We start from the raw sequence: 18,504 nt of genomic DNA, 5'->3' as shown, positions 1-18,504 counted from the left end.
GTTTCTATTGATCATCCTTGAGATGTTTCTACAACATCATTGGAATCTACCTGTGGTAAATTCAATTGATTGGACATGTTTGAAAAGCCTCACACCTGTCTATATACGGTCCCACAGTTGACAGTGCATGTCAGAACAAAAACCAAGCCATGAGATGAAAGGAATTGTCTGTAGAGGTCAGAGACAGGATTGTGTCGAGGCACAGATCTGGGGAAGGGCACCAAAACATTTCTGCAGCATTGAAGGTCCCCAAGAACACAGTGGTCTCCATCATTCTTAAATGGAAGAAGATTGGAACCACCAACACTTTTAATTGTTGATGGTTCATTGAACAAGCATGGGAAACAGTGTTAAAATCCTTTACAATGAAGATCTGTGAAGTTATTTGGATTTTTACGAATTATCTTTGAAAGAGAGTCCTGAAAAAGGGACGTTTTTTTGTTGTTGCTGAGTTTGTATGTGTATATGCATGTATGTTATATATGTGGGTATGTGTATGTATATATATATATATATATACTGCTCAAAAAAATAAAGGGAACACTTAAACAACACATCCTAGATCTGAATGAAATAAATAATGTTATTAAATACTTTTTTCTTTACATAGTTGAATGTGCTGACAACAAAATCACACAAAAATAATCAATGGAAATCCAATTTATCAACCCATGGAGGTCTGGATTTGGAGTCACACTCAAAATTAAAGTGGAAAACCACACTACAGGCTGATCCAACTTTGATGTAATGTCCTTAAAACAAGTCAAAATGAGGCTCAGTAGTGTGTGTGGCCTCCACGTGCCTGTATGACCTCCCTACAACGCCTGGGCATGCTCCTGATGAGGTGGCGGATGGTCTCCTCCCAGACCTGGACTAAAGCATCCGCCAACTCCTGGACAGTCTGTGGTGCAACGTGGCGTTGGTGGATGGAGCGAGACATGATGTCCCAGATGTGCTCAATTGGATTCAGGTCTGGGGAACGGGTGGGCCAGTCCATAGCATCAATGCCTTCCTCTTGTAGGAACTGCTGAATCACTCCAGCCACATGAGGTCTAGCATTGTCTTGCATTAGGAGGAACCCAGGGCCAACCGCACCAGCATATGGTCTCACAAGGGGTCTGAGGATCTCATCTCGGTACCTAATGGCAGTCAGGCTACCTCTGGCGAGCACATGGAGGGCTGTGCGGCCCCCCAAAGAAATGCCACCCCACACCATGACTGACCCACCGCCAAACCGGTCATGCTGGAGGATGTTGCAGGCAGCAGAACGTTCTCCACGGCATCTCCAGACTCTGTCACATCTGTCACGTGCTCAGTGTGAACCTGCTTTCATCTGTGAAGAGCACAGGGCGCCAGTGGCGAATTTGCCAATCTTGGTGTTCTCTGGCAAATGCCAAACGTCCTGCACGGTGTTGGGCTGTAAGCACAACCCCCACCTGTGGACGTCGGGCCCTCATACCACCCTCATGGAGTCTGTTTCTGACCGTTTGAGCAGACAGATGCACATTTGTGGCCTGCTGGAGGTCATTTTGCAGGGCTCTGGCAGTGCTTCTCCTGCTCCTCCTTGCACAAAGGCGGAGGTAGCGGTCCTGCTGCTGGGCTGTTGCCCTCCTACGGCCTCCTCCACGTCTCCTGATGTACTGGCCTGTCTCCTGGTAGTGCCTCCATGCTCTGGACACTACGCTGACAGACACAGCAAACCTTCTAGCCACAGCTCGCATTGATGTGCCATCCTGGATGAGCTGCACTACCTGAGCCACTTGTGTGGGTTGTAGACTCCGTCTCATGCTACCACTAGAGTGAAAGCACCGCCAGCATTCAAAAGTGACCAAAACATCAGCCAGGAAGCATAGGAACTGAGAAGTGGTCTGTGGTCCCACCTGCAGAACCACTCCTTTATTGGGGGTGTCTTGCTAATTGCCTATAATTTCCACCTGTTGTCTATTCCATTTGCACAACAGCATGTGAAATTTATTGTCAATCAGTGTTGCTTCCTAAGTGGACAGTTTGATTTCACAGAAGTGTGATTGACTTGGAGTTACATTGTGTTGTTTAAGTGTTCCCTTTATTTTATTGAGCAGTGTATATAAATATATTTACCCCAAAAATATATGGGGGATTAGAAATGATGCAGACAATTACATTGATGGAAGCTACAATCTGCAATATTAAAGCTGATCTACCCCCTTAAAAAAAAGGTACTAGCTAAAGGGCCTGAATACTTAAATGTGATATTTCAGTTCTGTTTTTAAAAAGATTTGCTAAAATGTAAAAAAAAAACTAAAACATTTTTTGCTTTGTCATTATGTGGTATTGTGTGTAGATTAATGAAGAAAAAAAATATTTTATACATTTTAGAATAAGGCTGTAATGTAACAAAACGTGAAAAAAGTCAAGGGGACTGAATACTTTCCGAATGCACTGTACATGCAAAAACACAGATATTAATTTTTTTATCTTTTTTTAATCTACCTGCAGTAGATTTTGTTGTCATAAATAAAAAGTTGATGTGACTTCTCATTGTCCCCCACAATGAAATCAGGGAGGGAACTGTGGATCTGTGACACATCAGACAGCATTGGCCCGATTTTGACGAAACTTGGGTGGATGACGTGTCTTGCCACAGAGATACGGCATTTAGAAAGTTACACTGATTGGCCTAAACTGGGAGCTATAGTAATTAACTGAAATGTGTTAGTCACACACAATCTCAATTTGCTCAACGGGGGGGGGGGGCACTGCATCATTTGTGTGGGATGACATGTTTGCTGTCGGCTTGTTCAGTTTTGAGTCAGGACAACTTAAACATTTTAAGAAATAATGACTTTTCATTGACTTTGAGATCAACTTACTTGAAGTATTTGAGTAAAAAATGTCTTGGGGTTTACAGTGTAGGTGGAGCTGCTTCTTCTTCTGGCAAATGACATCATTACAATACAGCAACATTCTCAGTTGGGGTCGGCTCACCCTTATGGAACATCAGGCAGTTAATCACTATTCTGTACTGTATATTTATGATGCGGTTTAGTAGAAATATATTATGATTAGATGATGTACTGTGTAGTCAGTGTACACAAACAGAATACTGGTGTTACTGTTGGTTTTGTCTAACAAGGTGGAAGTTTCAGTAAGCAAGGCAGAAACTTGAGATAGGATGGAAAAAATACATTTTCCATCCTATCTCAAGTTTCTGCCTTGCTTACTGAAACTTCCATATTCATTTTATTTCACCTTTATTTAACCAGGTAGGCTAGTTGAGAACAAGTTCTCATTTGCAACTGCGACCTGGCCAAGATAAAGCGTAGCAATTCGACACATACCACAACACAGAGTTACACATGGAATAAACAAAACATACAGTCATAAATACACTAGAACAAAATTAAACAAAAAGTCTATATACAGTGAGAGCAAATGAGGTAAGTTAAGGCAATAAATAGGCCATGGTGGCGAAGTAATTACAATGTAGCAATTAAACACTGGAATGGTAGTTGTGCAGAAGATGAATGTGAAAATAATCTTACCTTGCTGAGCACTGCTGTAACAAATGACTCCTAACAACGTTGAAATCAGAAGTAGTTTCAGGTCCATCTGAAAAAAATAAAATGTGTGGGGATACAGTAATAAAGGTGGCGGTGAATACTGTGTTTTTGTTTACATTTCTTGTACCATAGAAGACAGACGTTGTGGATGTATTTACATATGTAGTACCATATAATGCATTAGGCTTGGTGACCTATTGCATACATTTTCCTTCCCTTGACAAAAAGGACCAGTTAACTGATTAAGCCGTAGAGCCCGAGTTCTTCCTGGTCAGGTGGTCACATGGTCTTGACCCCTATATATTCCAGATATAATCAGTAACTGTATTAACTCATGACGTGGGCCATTACTCTCCTTATGGTCCCATGTAAGCTGTGGTTCTCTAATGGTCCGTTTAGCCAGGGAAGCCAGAGTGTATTTAGTCTCCCTGTCGTTAAGGAGGGTTGAGCTGGGGACTGAGTGTAAAACGGGGAATGATTCATTGACCTGAGTCGTCAAAGGTTGTGTGTGTGTGTGTGTGTGTGTGTGTGTGTACCGGATGGGGATCGATATACATGGCAGGAAGACTTTTGACCCTATGGACCCTAGCTCGGCTATTTACAGGCGGGAGGAAGGGAGGGAAGGAGGGAGGGTGATGGAGAAGGAAAGAATGAGAGAGAGAGAGGGAGGGGAGACTGCAGGCTAGTGAAGGAAGAAGAATGCCATGTGAGAGGAGGTTGTTTTATTGAATTAACTCCTGACTGTTATCCTGTGACACACTGAGAATAGCAGACCTCTGCCTCCCTGCCATCAGATAGTTTATTACCTCCCATTATAACCAGGCCTTTTACAGATAGCCGAGAGAAATCAGCCTCAATGTTTCAACTCTATTTAGTAGTACAGCTTTAACAGAAGCTGTTATCTCAGGGTAGTAAGTTGGTGGTTTGAAGATATCCCTCTAATGGTGTGGGGGCTGTGCTTTGGCAAAGTGGGTGGGGTTATGGCCTGCCTGGTTGGCCCCGTCTCGGGGCATCGTCGGACAGGGCCACAGTGTCTCCCAACCCCTCCTGTCTCAGTCTCCAGTATTTATGCTGCAATAGTTTGTGTCAGGGGGCTAGGGTCAGTCTGTTAAATCTGGAGTATTTCTCCTGTCTTGTCCTGTGTGAATTTAAGTATGCTCCCTTTAATTCTCTCCCTCTCCCCTCCCGGAAGACCTGAGCCCTGGGACCATGCTTCAAGACTACCTGGCCTGATGACTCCTTGCTGTCCCCAGTCCACCTGGTCGTGCTGCTGCTCCAGTTTCAACTGTTCTGCCTGCGGCTATGGAACCCTGACCTGTTCACCGGACGTGCTACCTTGTCCCGGACCTGCTGTTTTCGACTCTCTCTCTACCGCACCTGCTGTCTCTAACTCTGAATGCTCTGCTATGAAAAGCCAACTGACATTTACTCCTGAGGTGCTGACCTGTTGCACCCTCTACAACCACTGTGATTATTATTTGACTTTGCAGGTCATCTATGAACATTTTAACATCTTGGCTATGTTCTGTTATAATCTCAACCCGGCACAGCCACCTCTCAGAGCCTGGTTCCTCTCTAGGTTTCTGCCTTTCTAGGGAGTTTTTCCTAGCCACCGTGCTTCTACATCTGCATTGCTTGCTGTTTGGGGTTTTAGGCTGGGTTTCTGTATAGCACTTTGTGACATTGGGCTTTATAAATACATTTTATTGATTGATTGATTGAAATGGGTGAGTGGACAATGCTATTATGCTGATGGAGAAGATACATCCATGACACAATCCCCTAAGGTGGAGAAGGGGGTTGAGAGTGCACCAATGTGGAGAATTTACCAGAAACTTCCTGTCTCAGTACAACAGACCAACCCTAGCGAGTTTAGTAGGCATGCATCCTATTCCTTTGGGATGCAGACTTCAGCTGGTAGGCTACAGGACAATCCTCTGCATTGTCTCTCTACTGAGGCCATCCATCCAACACAGAACTGCTAATCACCAGCATGCTGTCCTAACATCAATGCACATGGTTTACATTAAGGATAGGAGGGCTAGTGATGAGGAAGCTCAAGAGGAATTCTCCCCCATTTTACAGTGGTGGGAAGCTGTCAAATGACCAAAATATATACCCCTGGCCTGTCAATGACAGCTAACACTACACAGTTACTGCACTGAGGGTGCTGTGCGCGTCTGTATGTTGTCGTTTGTATGTGTATGTTTTGTAAAACAATACATGTAATTAAATCTTGCAAAAGATTGCTGCTGCATTCTCAGCACTGTACGTGGTGAGAAATAAGTTCTGGCAGTCAGTACTGTATGGTGTTGAGTGAAGCATTCCTTGGCACCTTGTGTGTGTGTGTGTGTGTGTCCCATCATGTTCTATATAGAGCCTAGCAGGACAGACAGCCTGTCTTCAACCCCCAGATTAGATCAGATGGACTAGGGCCTCTGACTGACTGACTGGCTGACTATAATTCAGTTATTGATGAGTTGTTGACGAAACAAATGTCTTAGAGAAAGAGATTAAGGCAGCCTTTTGCTTTAGCTAAAAGCTTCTGCAAAGTAGTTGAACTCCACACAACAACAATGTGTACAAACGGCCCTGAAAACCCTTTGTACCAGATAGAATAAACATCTGTGATCTCTGGACAGAACCAAAACCACAGCCTCTGTTGGTCCAGCACAGAGTTCCAGGGAACCATTATGTGTGAAACTATGCCTTTAGAATGCCAGCGAGGGGTCAAGTTAGAAAAACAAAAGGGCTGCTTCTATTCTATGAAGTTTAGCAGCTGGTGACAGGAATGCTCTTCAAGTCCTCCACTGTCAGAGGGAAAGGGACTAGTGGACAGAACGATATGTAGACCAAAACACTGGTACTGTACTAACCCCTATTTAAGACACATTATTGCTTTTAAGGAGTTACATCTTAAACTCCATTAGTAACTTAAGAATCAGTTTCTTATACCGTAAAACGTATAAAGGTTAAGAACTTTCGTGAAAGAGCACAGTTTGAAAGATATGGAAAATAGAAATCAAACCAGATGGACATCAGAAATAGATGGTAGAGGTTGAGGGTAGAGGAAGGACAGGAGTAAAAACAAACACAATAGAACTGCTGTAAAACAGTGTCCATAAAATGTACGTAGTATGTATAAGCTGGAAATACAGGCCTAAGCGTTGTTGTTTACGAGTTTGCTCCAATCGGGGGAGGGGTGGTTGGGTTGGAGGGTAATATACATTTTTTTAAAGATATGTAAGTTTTGTATGTGTATATGTACGTTTTGTAGGTGTATATGTAAGTTTTGAATGTGTATATGTATGTATTTATATGTGTATATATACACTGCCGTTCAAGATTCTGAGGTCACTTAGAAATGCCCTTGTTTTTGAACGAAAAGCAAATTTTTTTGTCCATTAAAATTACATAAAATTGATCAGAAATACAGTGTAGACATTGTTAATGTTGTAAATGACTATTGTAGCTGGAAACGGCAGATTTTTTATGGAATATCTACATAGGCGTACAGAGGCCCATAATCAGCAACAATCCCTCCTGTGTTCCAATGGCACGTTGTGTTAGCTAATCCATGTTTATCATTTTAAAAGGCTAATTGATCATTAGAAAACCCTTTTGCAATTATGTTAGGGAAGCTGAAAACTGTTGTGCTGTTTAAAGAAGCAATAAAACTGGCCTTCTTTAGACTAGTTTAGTATCTGGAGCATCAGTATTTGTGGGTTTTATAACAGGCTCAAAATGGCCAGAAACAAATAACTTTCTTCTGAAACTCGTCAGTCTATTCTTGTTCTGAGAAATGAAGGCTATTCCATGCGAGAAATTGCCAAGAAACTGAAGATATCGTACAACGCTGTGTACTACTCCCTTCACAGAACAGTGCAAACTTGCTCTAACCAGAATAGAAAGAGGAGTGGGAGGCCCCGGTGCACAACTAAGCAAGAGGACAAGTACATTAGAGTGTTTAGTTTGAGAAACAGATGCCTCACAAGTCCTCAAGTCCTCTAAATAGTTCAACATTCACAAGACCACAGGGCCAGACGGATTACCAGGACGTGTACTGCGAGCATGCGCTGACCAACTGGCAAGTGTCTTCACTGATATTTTCAACCTCTCCCTGTCCGAGTCTGTAATACCAACATGTTTTAAGCAGACCACCATAGTGCCTGTGCCCAAGAACACTAAGGTAACCTGCTTAAACGACAACCGACCCGTAGCACTCACGTCTGTAGGCATGAAGTGCTTCGAAAGGCTGGTCATGGCTCACATCAAAACCATTATCCCAGAAACCCTAGACCCACTCCAATTTGACTACAGCCCCAACAGATCCACAGATGATGCAATCTCTATTGCACTCCACACCACCCTTTCCCACCTGGACAAAAGGAACACCTATGTGAGAATGCTATTCATTGACTACAGCTCAGCGTTCAACACCATAGTGCCTTCAAAGCTCATCAATATGCTAAGGACCCTGGGACTAAACACCTCCTTCTGCAACTGGATCCTGGACTTTCTGACGGGCCGCCCCCAGGTGGTAAGGGTAGGTAACAACACATCCGCCACGCTGATCCTCAACACAGGGGCCCCTCAGGGGTGCGTGCTCAGTCCCCTCCTGTACTCCCTGTTCACTCATGACTCCATGGCCAGGCATGACTCCAACACCATCATTAAGTTTGCCGATGACACAACAGTGATAGGCCTGATCACCGACAACAACGAGACAGCCTATAGGGAGAAGGTCAGAGACCTGGCCGTGTGGTGCCAGGACAACAACCTCTCCCTCAACATGATCAAGACAAAGGAGATGATTGTGGACTACAGGAAAAAGAGGACCGAGCACACCCCCATTCTCATCGACGGGGCTGCAGTGGAGCAGGTTGAGAGCTTCAAGTTCCTTGGTGTCCACATCACCAACAAACTAACATGGTCCAAGCACCCCAAGACAGTCGCGAAGAGGGCACGACAAAACCTGTTCCCCCTCAGGAGACTGAAAAGATTTGGCATGGGTCCTCAGATCCTCTAAAGGTTCTACAGCTGCACCATCGAGAGCATCCTGACTGGTTGCATCACTGCCTGGTATGGCAACTGCTCGGCCTCCGACCGCAAGGTATTACAGAGGGTAGTGCAAACGGCCCAGTACATCACTGAGGCCAAGCTTCCTGCCATCCAGGACCTCTAAACCAGGCGGTGTCAGAGGAAGGCCGTAAAAATTGTCAAAGACTCCAGCCACCCAAGTCATAGACTATTCTCTCTGCTACCGCACGGCAAGTGGTACCAGAGCGCCAAGTCTAGGTCCAAGAGGCTTCTAATCAGTTTCTACCCCCTATAAGACTCCTGAACACCAAATCATATGGCTACCAAGACTAAAATTTGATTTGATTTGAGAGGGTGGGAGAGAGGCTGTGTTATTCTTTGGGACACAGCTAGCCCTGATGTTATCTTTAGGTCATGACGCCAACACATCTCATCAAGACGTTTACTCCCCCCCCCCCACACACACACAAACCCCTCACTCAAGGATCAATACCACCACACATTAGATAATGTGATGCTGACCATAAACAGAAGCAGCTGCATGTCTTTAGTCCATAGCATCCTTATTGTCAATTTGACACAGACCAACTTGTATAAGATTCCAAGGAGCTGATTTCTTCATCCCTCAACCATGACCAACTATAGTGTATATTATCTATTATAGGCCTGTGGTCCTAGAGTTGAGCCCACTGTAGGGTCTCAAGCAAGGTAACCTAGGCAACGCATCTACAAAAACGTCCAACATCAACATTACAGGAAACATGACAATTACATGTTTGTTGTTGAATAGGAAAAATAAAGCAAAATCGTCAAATAAAATGAAGTTTGGAACACTATTTAAAAAATAATATCTTGCCCCAAAACATATTTATCTGTACTAGCGATTATGAAAATTCAACCTTTCCATCATCGCTCAAAAAGAAGACAGATTGAGATCCATCTGGAACAATTATTCCCTCTCCTCTCCACTCAAAATATTTATTCTGGTCCAAGTTCGAAGACTGCCAAGATCCTACTGTCTCTGTCTGTGAAAAACTAGAAATCTGTATAAGGTACAGTTAGAAATTTACCGGGGTGGGCGTGTCTAAAATAAGGGAGGGTTGTCTTCTACATCTGCATTGCTTGCTGTTTGGGGTTTTAGGCTGGGTTTCTGTATAGCACTTTGTGACATCGGCTGATGTAAAAAGGGCTTTATAAATACATTTAATTTGTCAAACTTTTTTTTTTTAATTTGAGGAGGGTTGTGTGTTTTTTTTTCCATTGGGCAGTGTGTTTTTTCCCTGGTTTACATTTGCCCTTTTTGCAGGTTTTACTATAAAAATGTATTCCATCTTAACCAAATTTCCTCATCTGCTTGAATGTGTCTCCCCCTATATCAAGGTCCCTTATGCACTACGCTTTTCCGTGTGCTAACTTTTACTATACCGCAATCTACCAGTCTAACTCTCTATCTTGCCCTCTATCCACTAGTCATAGTGACAATACATTTATATTTACATTTATATGTATTGTCATTTAGCAGACACTCTTACTCAGAGTGACGTAGACGGGCAATTAGGGTTAGGTGCCTTGCTCAAGGGCACAGACAGATTTTTTCACCTAACGCTCTAACCGCTAGGCTACCTGCCATCCTACCACAATAGTGGTAGGTGGATCATTTGTCCAGATCCGCAACAGGGTAACAAATGATACCACACATAAAAGCATTCAAAGCTGCATACATTTTCTATATGAATCCACAATAACAAATAGGAATAGCTCATAGGCAGCAGAGAGGCTGGTGCGTCACTGCGCATGAAAGAACAGTAAACATATGAGACACGCAGCTCAAAAAGCTCCCACTATTGCTCTCGTTTAGGGACAATAGAATAATCCTACCTAGACTAGCCTACAACACCACAATGCAATGAATAATTGCATTATTGTTTTCAAGTGAGTACAGATTTCTACTCTAGGCTGCAGTGAAAATGTCATTTGAATGATGATGCAAAAGCCCTGTGATTTGAAAGTATCATTCCATTTGGATCAGTTGTGTGTCTACTCTCGACAGTTTATTAGTTCTAGAAAGGCAGAGTAGCAGGCCCAGTCTGGCTGTATTTTAACTTCAGATACTGAGATACGCTGTCTGTTGTGGATCATCATTCTCCCAAGTCGTCCTATAATAATGTGGCCATATATGCTCCCAGCAGGCCCAGTTATTCAGGAAAGCTTAACGCGCGTTCTGAGTCCTCTCCAATCCGAGAGGCTATTCCTTGCGCATCTTTAATATTGCCTAAATATTTGTCATTTAACTTTTAAAATGTATTACCTTCTATATGTGTATAAACACAACCAGTCAATGTTTTAATCTGATTAAGGTACATCAGAAATATCCTGTAGGCATGCGCACATTTGTCCAAAATATCATTCCAGCATCCTCAAAATGGCTTGACATTAACCAGATTTTCATCCAACCTTTATATGAGAGTAAAGTACAAATCTGACCCCCCCCCCAATGTAGACAAAACTAAATACGCTGAACAAGGTGGGCTATTTTTGTGTCTGTAAAATTAATTATGCGAGAAATAGTGGTGGAAGCGCTTTTATGCTCAAATATTGCTATAATAACCATCATATGGAAGTAAACTTGGAGTCACACGATGATATGTTGTGTTATGATGAACTTCACAGGGTGGTGAAAGTACATGGTGATGACGTTCCTTTCAATAAATATCGAGGGTCTTATTCTGGTGACATGATGATGTATCTGTGAGCTGTTGGCTAGAGGGCACGTGCCAATACCAGAGTGAGCACATTCGCTATACCGACGCAACATTTTTTAGTGACAAAACAACTAGTAGGCCTAGACTTGAAAATGCGATGGAAACCCATTGAATTGAGTTATTTTTTGTATTTTTATGTGCGCTATTTATTTATGCACAGACTTCTATCCACAACAAGTCAATTAGATGGAAACACAACTCTGATGGGAAAGTGCACTTACTGTTTTTATGCAGATTTTAGAATATTAACATGAAAATCTGTCTCCAATAGCTAAAGACACCCTAAAGACTCTGGCAAGTGTGCTAGTCCAGTGTCACTTTGATTATGCCTGCACATCACGGTTCACCAGCAGCCCCAAATGTCTAAAGAATAAGCTACAGACCAGCCAAAACAAGCTTGTAACAATTGTACTTAAACTTCCCCCTCATACTCATCTGGAGGTTGAGCGTTTTAATCAGCTAGGCTGGCTATCTGTGGAAAAAAAGGATAGCATTAATTCAACTTGGTTTGGTCCACAGAATTATCCCGGACTCAGCCCCGAGTCCGGGATATCCAACTAGTTTTCATTTGTTAAAGATATCCACCAGCATAACACCAGAGCCTCTAATATTCTCTGTTTTAAATATAAGAATCTATCTGGTAAGAACACATTTTTATATCCCGGCGCTGTTGAGTGGAACAAACTACCACATCAACTCAAAGCCAAACATAACCACTTTTAAAAAGAATGTCAAAAGCTGGCTATTGTGTGAACAGTAAAGCCTATTTTTGTCTGTATCTCTGTATCTCTATCACTGTATGTAAAAAAAAAATGAAAATAGGGACCACAATGGAAATAAGTCCTCGGCTTTATGGTGCAATCCTGGTCACTTTTTAAAATCTTTGTGCTGTGTGAATATGTATTTTTTTTACTGACAAATTTAATCAATTATTCAATCCAAACTGTGCAGCGGACATTTGATGAATGGAAAGAGACATCTTCATCTTCATGCTTGCACCCCTGTCTCCTGCCTATATATTGGAGTCATAGTTTAACAATGGACCAATAGAAGTATAAAGAGGGGTTCCTGCAGATGCAGGAATCCCATATGCAGGAATGCCCCGAATTGCGCGCTGCAGTTGCACCCTTCTCAATGAAACAGGCAGGGAGAGTGAGCTCGTCCGTGATGGTTGGCAAACCCTCAACCCTCAACCAAAGGCCTGTGGCCTTGCGTGGTATCTACAGTGCCACAAAAGCATGCTGAAGTGGCAAAGTCGATATCCACGTTTATAAACACAGGGTCACTACAATTATTGTTATTTGTGGTCGTAAACATTATTTTGAGTGAAAGATGCACTATGCAGAAATCGCTCAGCCATTTCTTATTTGCAAAATTGTAATAGTTTGCCTAATTTCAGTTTGTGACAAAGTATAGTGTACAGAAAAAATGTACCATTTAAACCGCTGTGAAATATAATTTTCCATAACCAAAAATATTGTATTTCCAGTAAGTAAAAAGTAAAAGACGCCAAAAGAAACTTAAGAATGGGAAGCATAGAAATAGCTCTCATAGAACAGATATACCGCTTCTTACACTTGCTTTCAAAGAGAATGATAGATCTATAACACACATTTCTATGTGAATTTTGTTGGGTCGCAAAATAAATGACACATTGCAGCTTTAATTGTGTGTGTGTGTGTGTGTGTGTGTGTGTGTTTTTTTTACAGTACAATGGGAGTGTTACATTGGGAAGCAGGGTAGAGGCCTTCATGGGTCCGAAATTGACCTGGGGCTTTCCCATCCGGAGCTAATATGCATAAATAAATGTTTTAAATATAGAGATCCGTTCCGAACGGATATACCCGTTCCGTATAGACCTGGCTGGATCATGACCAGGTCCGATTCGAGTGAGGGAAGAAGCAGAAAGGTTAATTTTTTTAGATAGACTACTTTATTAAAACCATAGCTGATAAAGCGCGAAAGAGAAGAGGGAGAACGTGGCGACGCTCTAGCAGGGGCCGTGCTGTGTGTGTAGGCTACTACTGTGAGTATCATCCAGGGGCCGTGCTGTGTGTGTAGGCTACTACTGTGAGTATCATCCACGGGCCGTGCTGTGTGTGTAGGCTACTACTGTGAGTATCATCCAGGGGCCGTGCTGTGTGTGTAGGCTACTACTGTGAGTATCATCCAGGGGCCGTGCTGTGTGTGTAGGCTACTACTGTGAGTATCATCCACGGGCCGTGCTGTGTGTGTAGGCTACTACTGTGAGTATCATCCACGGGCCGTGCTGTGTGTGTAGGCTACTACTGTGAGTATCATCCACGGGCCGTGCTGTGTGTGTAGGCTACTACTGTGAGTATCATCCACGGGCCGTGCTGTGTGTGTAGGCTACTACTGTGAGTATCATCCACGGGCCGTGCTGTGTGTGTCGGCTACTACTGTGAGTATCATCCACGGGCCGTGCTGTGTGTGTAGGCTACTACTGTGAGTATCATCCACGGGCCGTGCTGTGTGTGTAGGCTACTACTGTGAGTATCATCCACGGGCCGTGCTGTGTGTGTAGGCTACTACTGTGAGTATCATCCACGGGCCGTGCTGTGTGTGTCGGCTACTACTGTGAGTATCATCCACGGGCCGTGCTGTGTGTGTCGGCTACTACTGTGAGTATCATCCAGGGGCCGTGCTGTGTGTGTAGGCTACTACTGTGAGTATCATCCAGGGGCCGTGCTGTGTGTGTAGGCTACTACTGTGAGTATCATCCAGGGGCCGTGCTGTGTGTGTAGGCTACTACTGTGAGTATCATCCACGGGCCGTGCTGTGTGTGTAGGCTACTACTGTGAGTATCATCCACGGGCCGTGCTGTGTGTGTAGGCTACTACTGTGAGTATCATCCACGGGCCGTGCTGTGTGTGTAGGCTACTACTGTGAGTATCATCCACGGGCCGTGCTGTGTGTGTAGGCTACTACTGTGAGTATCATCCACGGGCCGTGCTGTGTGTGTAGGCTACTACTGTGAGTATCATCCAGGGGCCGTGCTGTGTGTGTAGGCTACTACTATGAGTATCATCCACGGGCCGTGCTGTGTGTGTAGGCTACTACTGTGAGTATCATCCACGGGCCGTGCTGTGTGTGTAGGCTACTACTGTGAGTATCATCCACGGGCCGTGCTGTGTGTGTAGGCTACTACTGTGAGTATCATCCAGGGGCCGTGCTGTGTGTGTAGGCTACTACTGTGAGTATCATCCACGGGCCGTGCTGTGTGTGTAGGCTACTACTGTGAGTATCATCCAGGGGCCGTGCTGTGTGTGTAGGCTACTACTGTGAGTATCATCCACGGGCCGTGCTGTGTGTGTAGGCTACTACTGTGAGTATCATCCACGGGCCGTGCTGTGTGTGTAGGCTACTACTGTGAGTATCATCCACGGGCCGTGCTGTGTGTGTAGGCTACTACTGTGAGTATCATCCACGGGCCGTGCTGTGTGTGTAGGCTACTACTGTGAGTATCATCCACGGGCCGTGCTGTGTGTGTAGGCTACTACTGTGAGTATCATCCACGGGCCGTGCTGTGTGTGTAGGCTACTACTGTGAGTATCATCCACGGGCCGTGCTGTGTTTGTAGGCTACTACTGTGAGTATCATCCAGGGGCCGTGCTGTGTGTGTAGGCTACTACTGTGAGTATCATCCACGGGCCGTGCTGTGTGTGTAGGCTACTACTGTGAGTATCATCCACGGGCCGTGCTGTGTGTGTAGGCTACTACTGTGAGTATCATCCAGGGGCCGTGCTGTGTGTGTAGGCTACTACTGTGAGTATCATCCACGGGCCGTGCTGTGTGTGTAGGCTACTACTGTGAGTATCATCCACGGGCCGTGCTGTGTGTGTAGGCTACTACTGTGAGTATCATCCAGGGGCCGTGCTGTGTGTGTAGGCTACTACTGTGAGTATCATCCACGGGCCGTGCTGTGTGTGTAGGCTACTACTGTGAGTATCATCCACGGGCCGTGCTGTGTGTGTAGGCTACTACTGTGAGTATCATCCACGGGCCGTGCTGTGTGTGTAGGCTACTACTGTGAGTATCATCCACGGGCCGTGCTGTGTGTGTAGGCTACTACTGTGAGTATCATCCACGGGCCGTGCTGTGTGTGTAGGCTACTACTGTGAGTATCATCCACGGGCCGTGCTGTGTGTGTAGGCTACTACTGTGAGTATCATCCAGGGGCCGTGCTGTGTGTGTAGGCTACTACTGTGAGTATCATCCAGGGGCCGTGCTGTGTGTGTAGGCTACTACTGTGAGTATCATCCAGGGGCCGTGCTGTGTGTGTAGGCTACTACTGTGAGTATCATCCAGGGGCCGTGCTGTGTGTGTAACCGATGTGAAATGGCTAGCTAGTTAGCGGTGGTGCGCGCTAATAGCGTTTCAATCGGTGACGTCACTCGCTCTGAGACCTGAAGTAGTTGTTCCCCTTGCTCTGCAAGGGCCGTGGCTTTTTTGGCGCGATGGGTAATGATGCGTCGTGGGTGTCAGTTGTTGATGTGTGCAGAGGGTCCCTGGTTCAAGCCCAGGTTGGGGCGAAGAGAGGGACTGAAGCTATACTGTTACATGTGTGTTGGCTACTACTGTGAGTATCATCCAATATGATTACGTAGTACCTGTCTTGACTGCATCAAACTGGGAAAAGCTAGCTAATTGAGGCTACTCCAGAATATTAAGTAGAAGCCTACCTGTTGGCTCTTGGACGTTGTAGCCTATCCTCCTCCTTTAACTTCTAATTCCATCTTCCACTGATTAGTTATCTCCTAACTTTTGCCACACACGGCGGCTCTATGACTGTAGCCTATTGCCGCTTTGATGACTTATGATTATTCTTTTTATTTATTTTTATTTCACCTTTATTTAACCAGGTAGGCAAGTTGAGAACAAGTTCTCATTTACATTTGCGACCTGGCCAAGATAAAGCAAAGCAGTTCGACAACATACAACAACACAGAGTTACACATGGAGTAAAACAAACAATGTCAATAGTACAGTAGAAAAATACGTCTATATACAATGTGAGCAAATGAGGTGAGATAAGGGAGGTAAAGGCAAAAAAGGCCATGGTGGCAAAGTAAATACAATATAGCAAGTAAAACACTGGAATGGTAGATTTGTAGTAGAAGAAAGTGCAAAGTAGAAATAGAAATAATGGGGTGCAAAGGAGCAAAATAAATAAAATAAATAAATACAGTAGGGGAAGAGGTAATTGTTTGGGCTAAATTATTGATTAAATTATTAAATTATGATTGGCTGACAACAAGCTATACGGCCACTCTCCAGAAAAGCAACACATGCAGCATCAATTATACAATTTCTCTCTCTCTCTCTGTCTCTGTCTCTCTCTCTGTCTCTGTCTCTCTCTCTGTCTCTCTCTCTCTCTCTGTCTCTCTCTCTCTCTCTCCCTCTGTCTCTCTCTCTGTCTCTGTCTCTCTGTCTCTCTCTCTCTCTCTCTCTCTCTCTGTCTCTCTCTCTCTCTCTCTCTCTCTGTCTCTCTCTCTCTCTCTCTCTCTCTGTCTCTCTCTCTCTGTCTCTCTCTCTCTCTCTCTCTCTCTCTGTCTCTCTCTCTCTCTCTCTCTCTCTCTCTCTCTCTCTCTCTCTGTCTCTCTCTCTGTCTCTCTCGCTCTCTCTCTGTCTCTCTCTCTCAGCAATGGGCATTCTGAATATTTTCGGTGTTCCGGATCATTTGGCTTCGTTCACGTTAAAAGAGCAAGCTCACTTGGCTCCCAAACAGCTCTTCCTTCAAAATGCTTAAAAATCGAACTAGAACTATTTTTAACCCCCAATGTAAAGCCAAAAAGGCAGGCTACCATTATGTCAGATTGTGAAATGCATGCTCAAATGCATATTTACCTTGCCAAATGATTAAAGCCATGCACATTTCTTTTACGCACTGAAAGAAATCACTGTGGACCAGATTGGTGCGCTCTCCCTATTGTCTATTGTTTCTGCAGAGGATTCACCCTCTTTGGATAATTATTTTGTTTTGAGCTTAAAATGCAGCACGCAAAAAAATGAACGGCTCTTTCACCAATGCGATTCGGTTCTGACGTTCACCAAAAATATCCTTTCAAAAATAGTCACCCATCACTACTCTCTCTCTACTGCAGCAGTCAAGTTCGGATCTGTACGGGTCCTTCCGGACAAGTGAGTTAAAATGACATATACCCAATCATATTAGAACCCGACCCAGACCCTTGACAATATTTGTAATTCTGGATCTGGACCCGCTCGGTCCCGGGGATTCGGGTACAGGTGAATCCATGAAGACCTCTAGAAGGGGCTGTTTTTTATGACACCTTGAGTTATACTAGTCCCCCCAGTAGAAGTCGAACTGTCATTAAGATATCCATCATCCAAGTCCTTCAGTCATGTGGAAAATGCATAGACGTATTGGAGAGTAAATCAAGAACGGATGAAAAACAGGATTCATACAATTATATTTACCTTATCGGCGTGATTTATTTCCAAGGCAACATACATACAGTAAACGTATCCTCTTTAGAATCCAGTCGTGATCCGCTACCCAGCGTAGACACCGCAACAATTGCCTTTTTGGCAACGGGAGCTACTTTCTCCTCCTGCGAAAAGTCACAGACAATTCACTACTCCTACGCAGGTCATTCCTTATTCAGTTACTCCATTGATTAAAGAGAAAAATACAGTCTACGATTTAGTTGTATAAAAGTGTTGGCGTATTTAATTAATATATATATTTAGTATATTCCCGTTGCCGCGTGAACTTATTTTTATTTTCAAATTAGATTATGAGACAAGTCCGCAGATCCTCTCCGCTGAAGCTAAGCCCCGCCTCCACAGGAAATGCAGAAACGCACATATTCTATTACAGTTAACGTTATGTACGATAATTTTGTATTTTTATTTATCTAGCCAAGTCAGTTAAGAACAAATTCTTATTTACAATGACGGCCTACCCGGGCTAAACCCTAACCAGGACGACGCTGGGCCAATTGTGCGCTGCTCTATTGGACTCCCAATCACGGCCGGTTGTGATACAGCCTGGAATCGAACCAGGGTCTGTAGTGACGACTCTAGTACGAGATGCAGTGCCTTAGACGGCTGCGCCACTCGGGAACCAAGAGACCTGGTCACTTTTAAAAATCTTTGTACTGTATGTATAGTTG

General features: G+C 44.1%; 1 protein-coding gene across 2 annotated transcripts in view; it reads right to left on the bottom strand.

Annotated features, from left to right (window-relative positions):
• LOC106578545 (integrin beta-1) overlaps positions 1-18,155 on the bottom strand; it is a 35,971-nt gene extending 17,816 nt beyond the window's left edge. The window contains exons 1-2 of one of the 2 annotated variants that reach the window (XM_082965656.1): positions 17,807-18,155; positions 3,525-3,591 (exon numbers count right to left, since the gene is read on the bottom strand). In XM_082965656.1, coding sequence (XP_082821782.1) covers positions 3,525-3,591; positions 17,807-17,842 — 103 coding nt within the window. In that variant the 5' untranslated portion in view covers positions 17,843-18,155. The remainder of the gene's footprint in view (positions 1-3,524; positions 3,592-17,806) is intronic. The other variant, XM_082965655.1, reaches the window with a different exon arrangement.
• Between the last annotated feature and the right edge of the window lie 349 nt (positions 18,156-18,504).

This window comes from Salmo salar, chromosome 19, assembly GCF_965601325.2.
Source record: "Salmo salar chromosome 19, fSalSal1, whole genome shotgun sequence".
Lineage (NCBI taxonomy): Eukaryota > Metazoa > Chordata > Actinopteri > Salmoniformes > Salmonidae > Salmo > Salmo salar.
The sequence above is the reverse complement of the archived record's forward strand: the minus strand, read 5'-3'. Positions and strand labels throughout refer to the sequence as shown.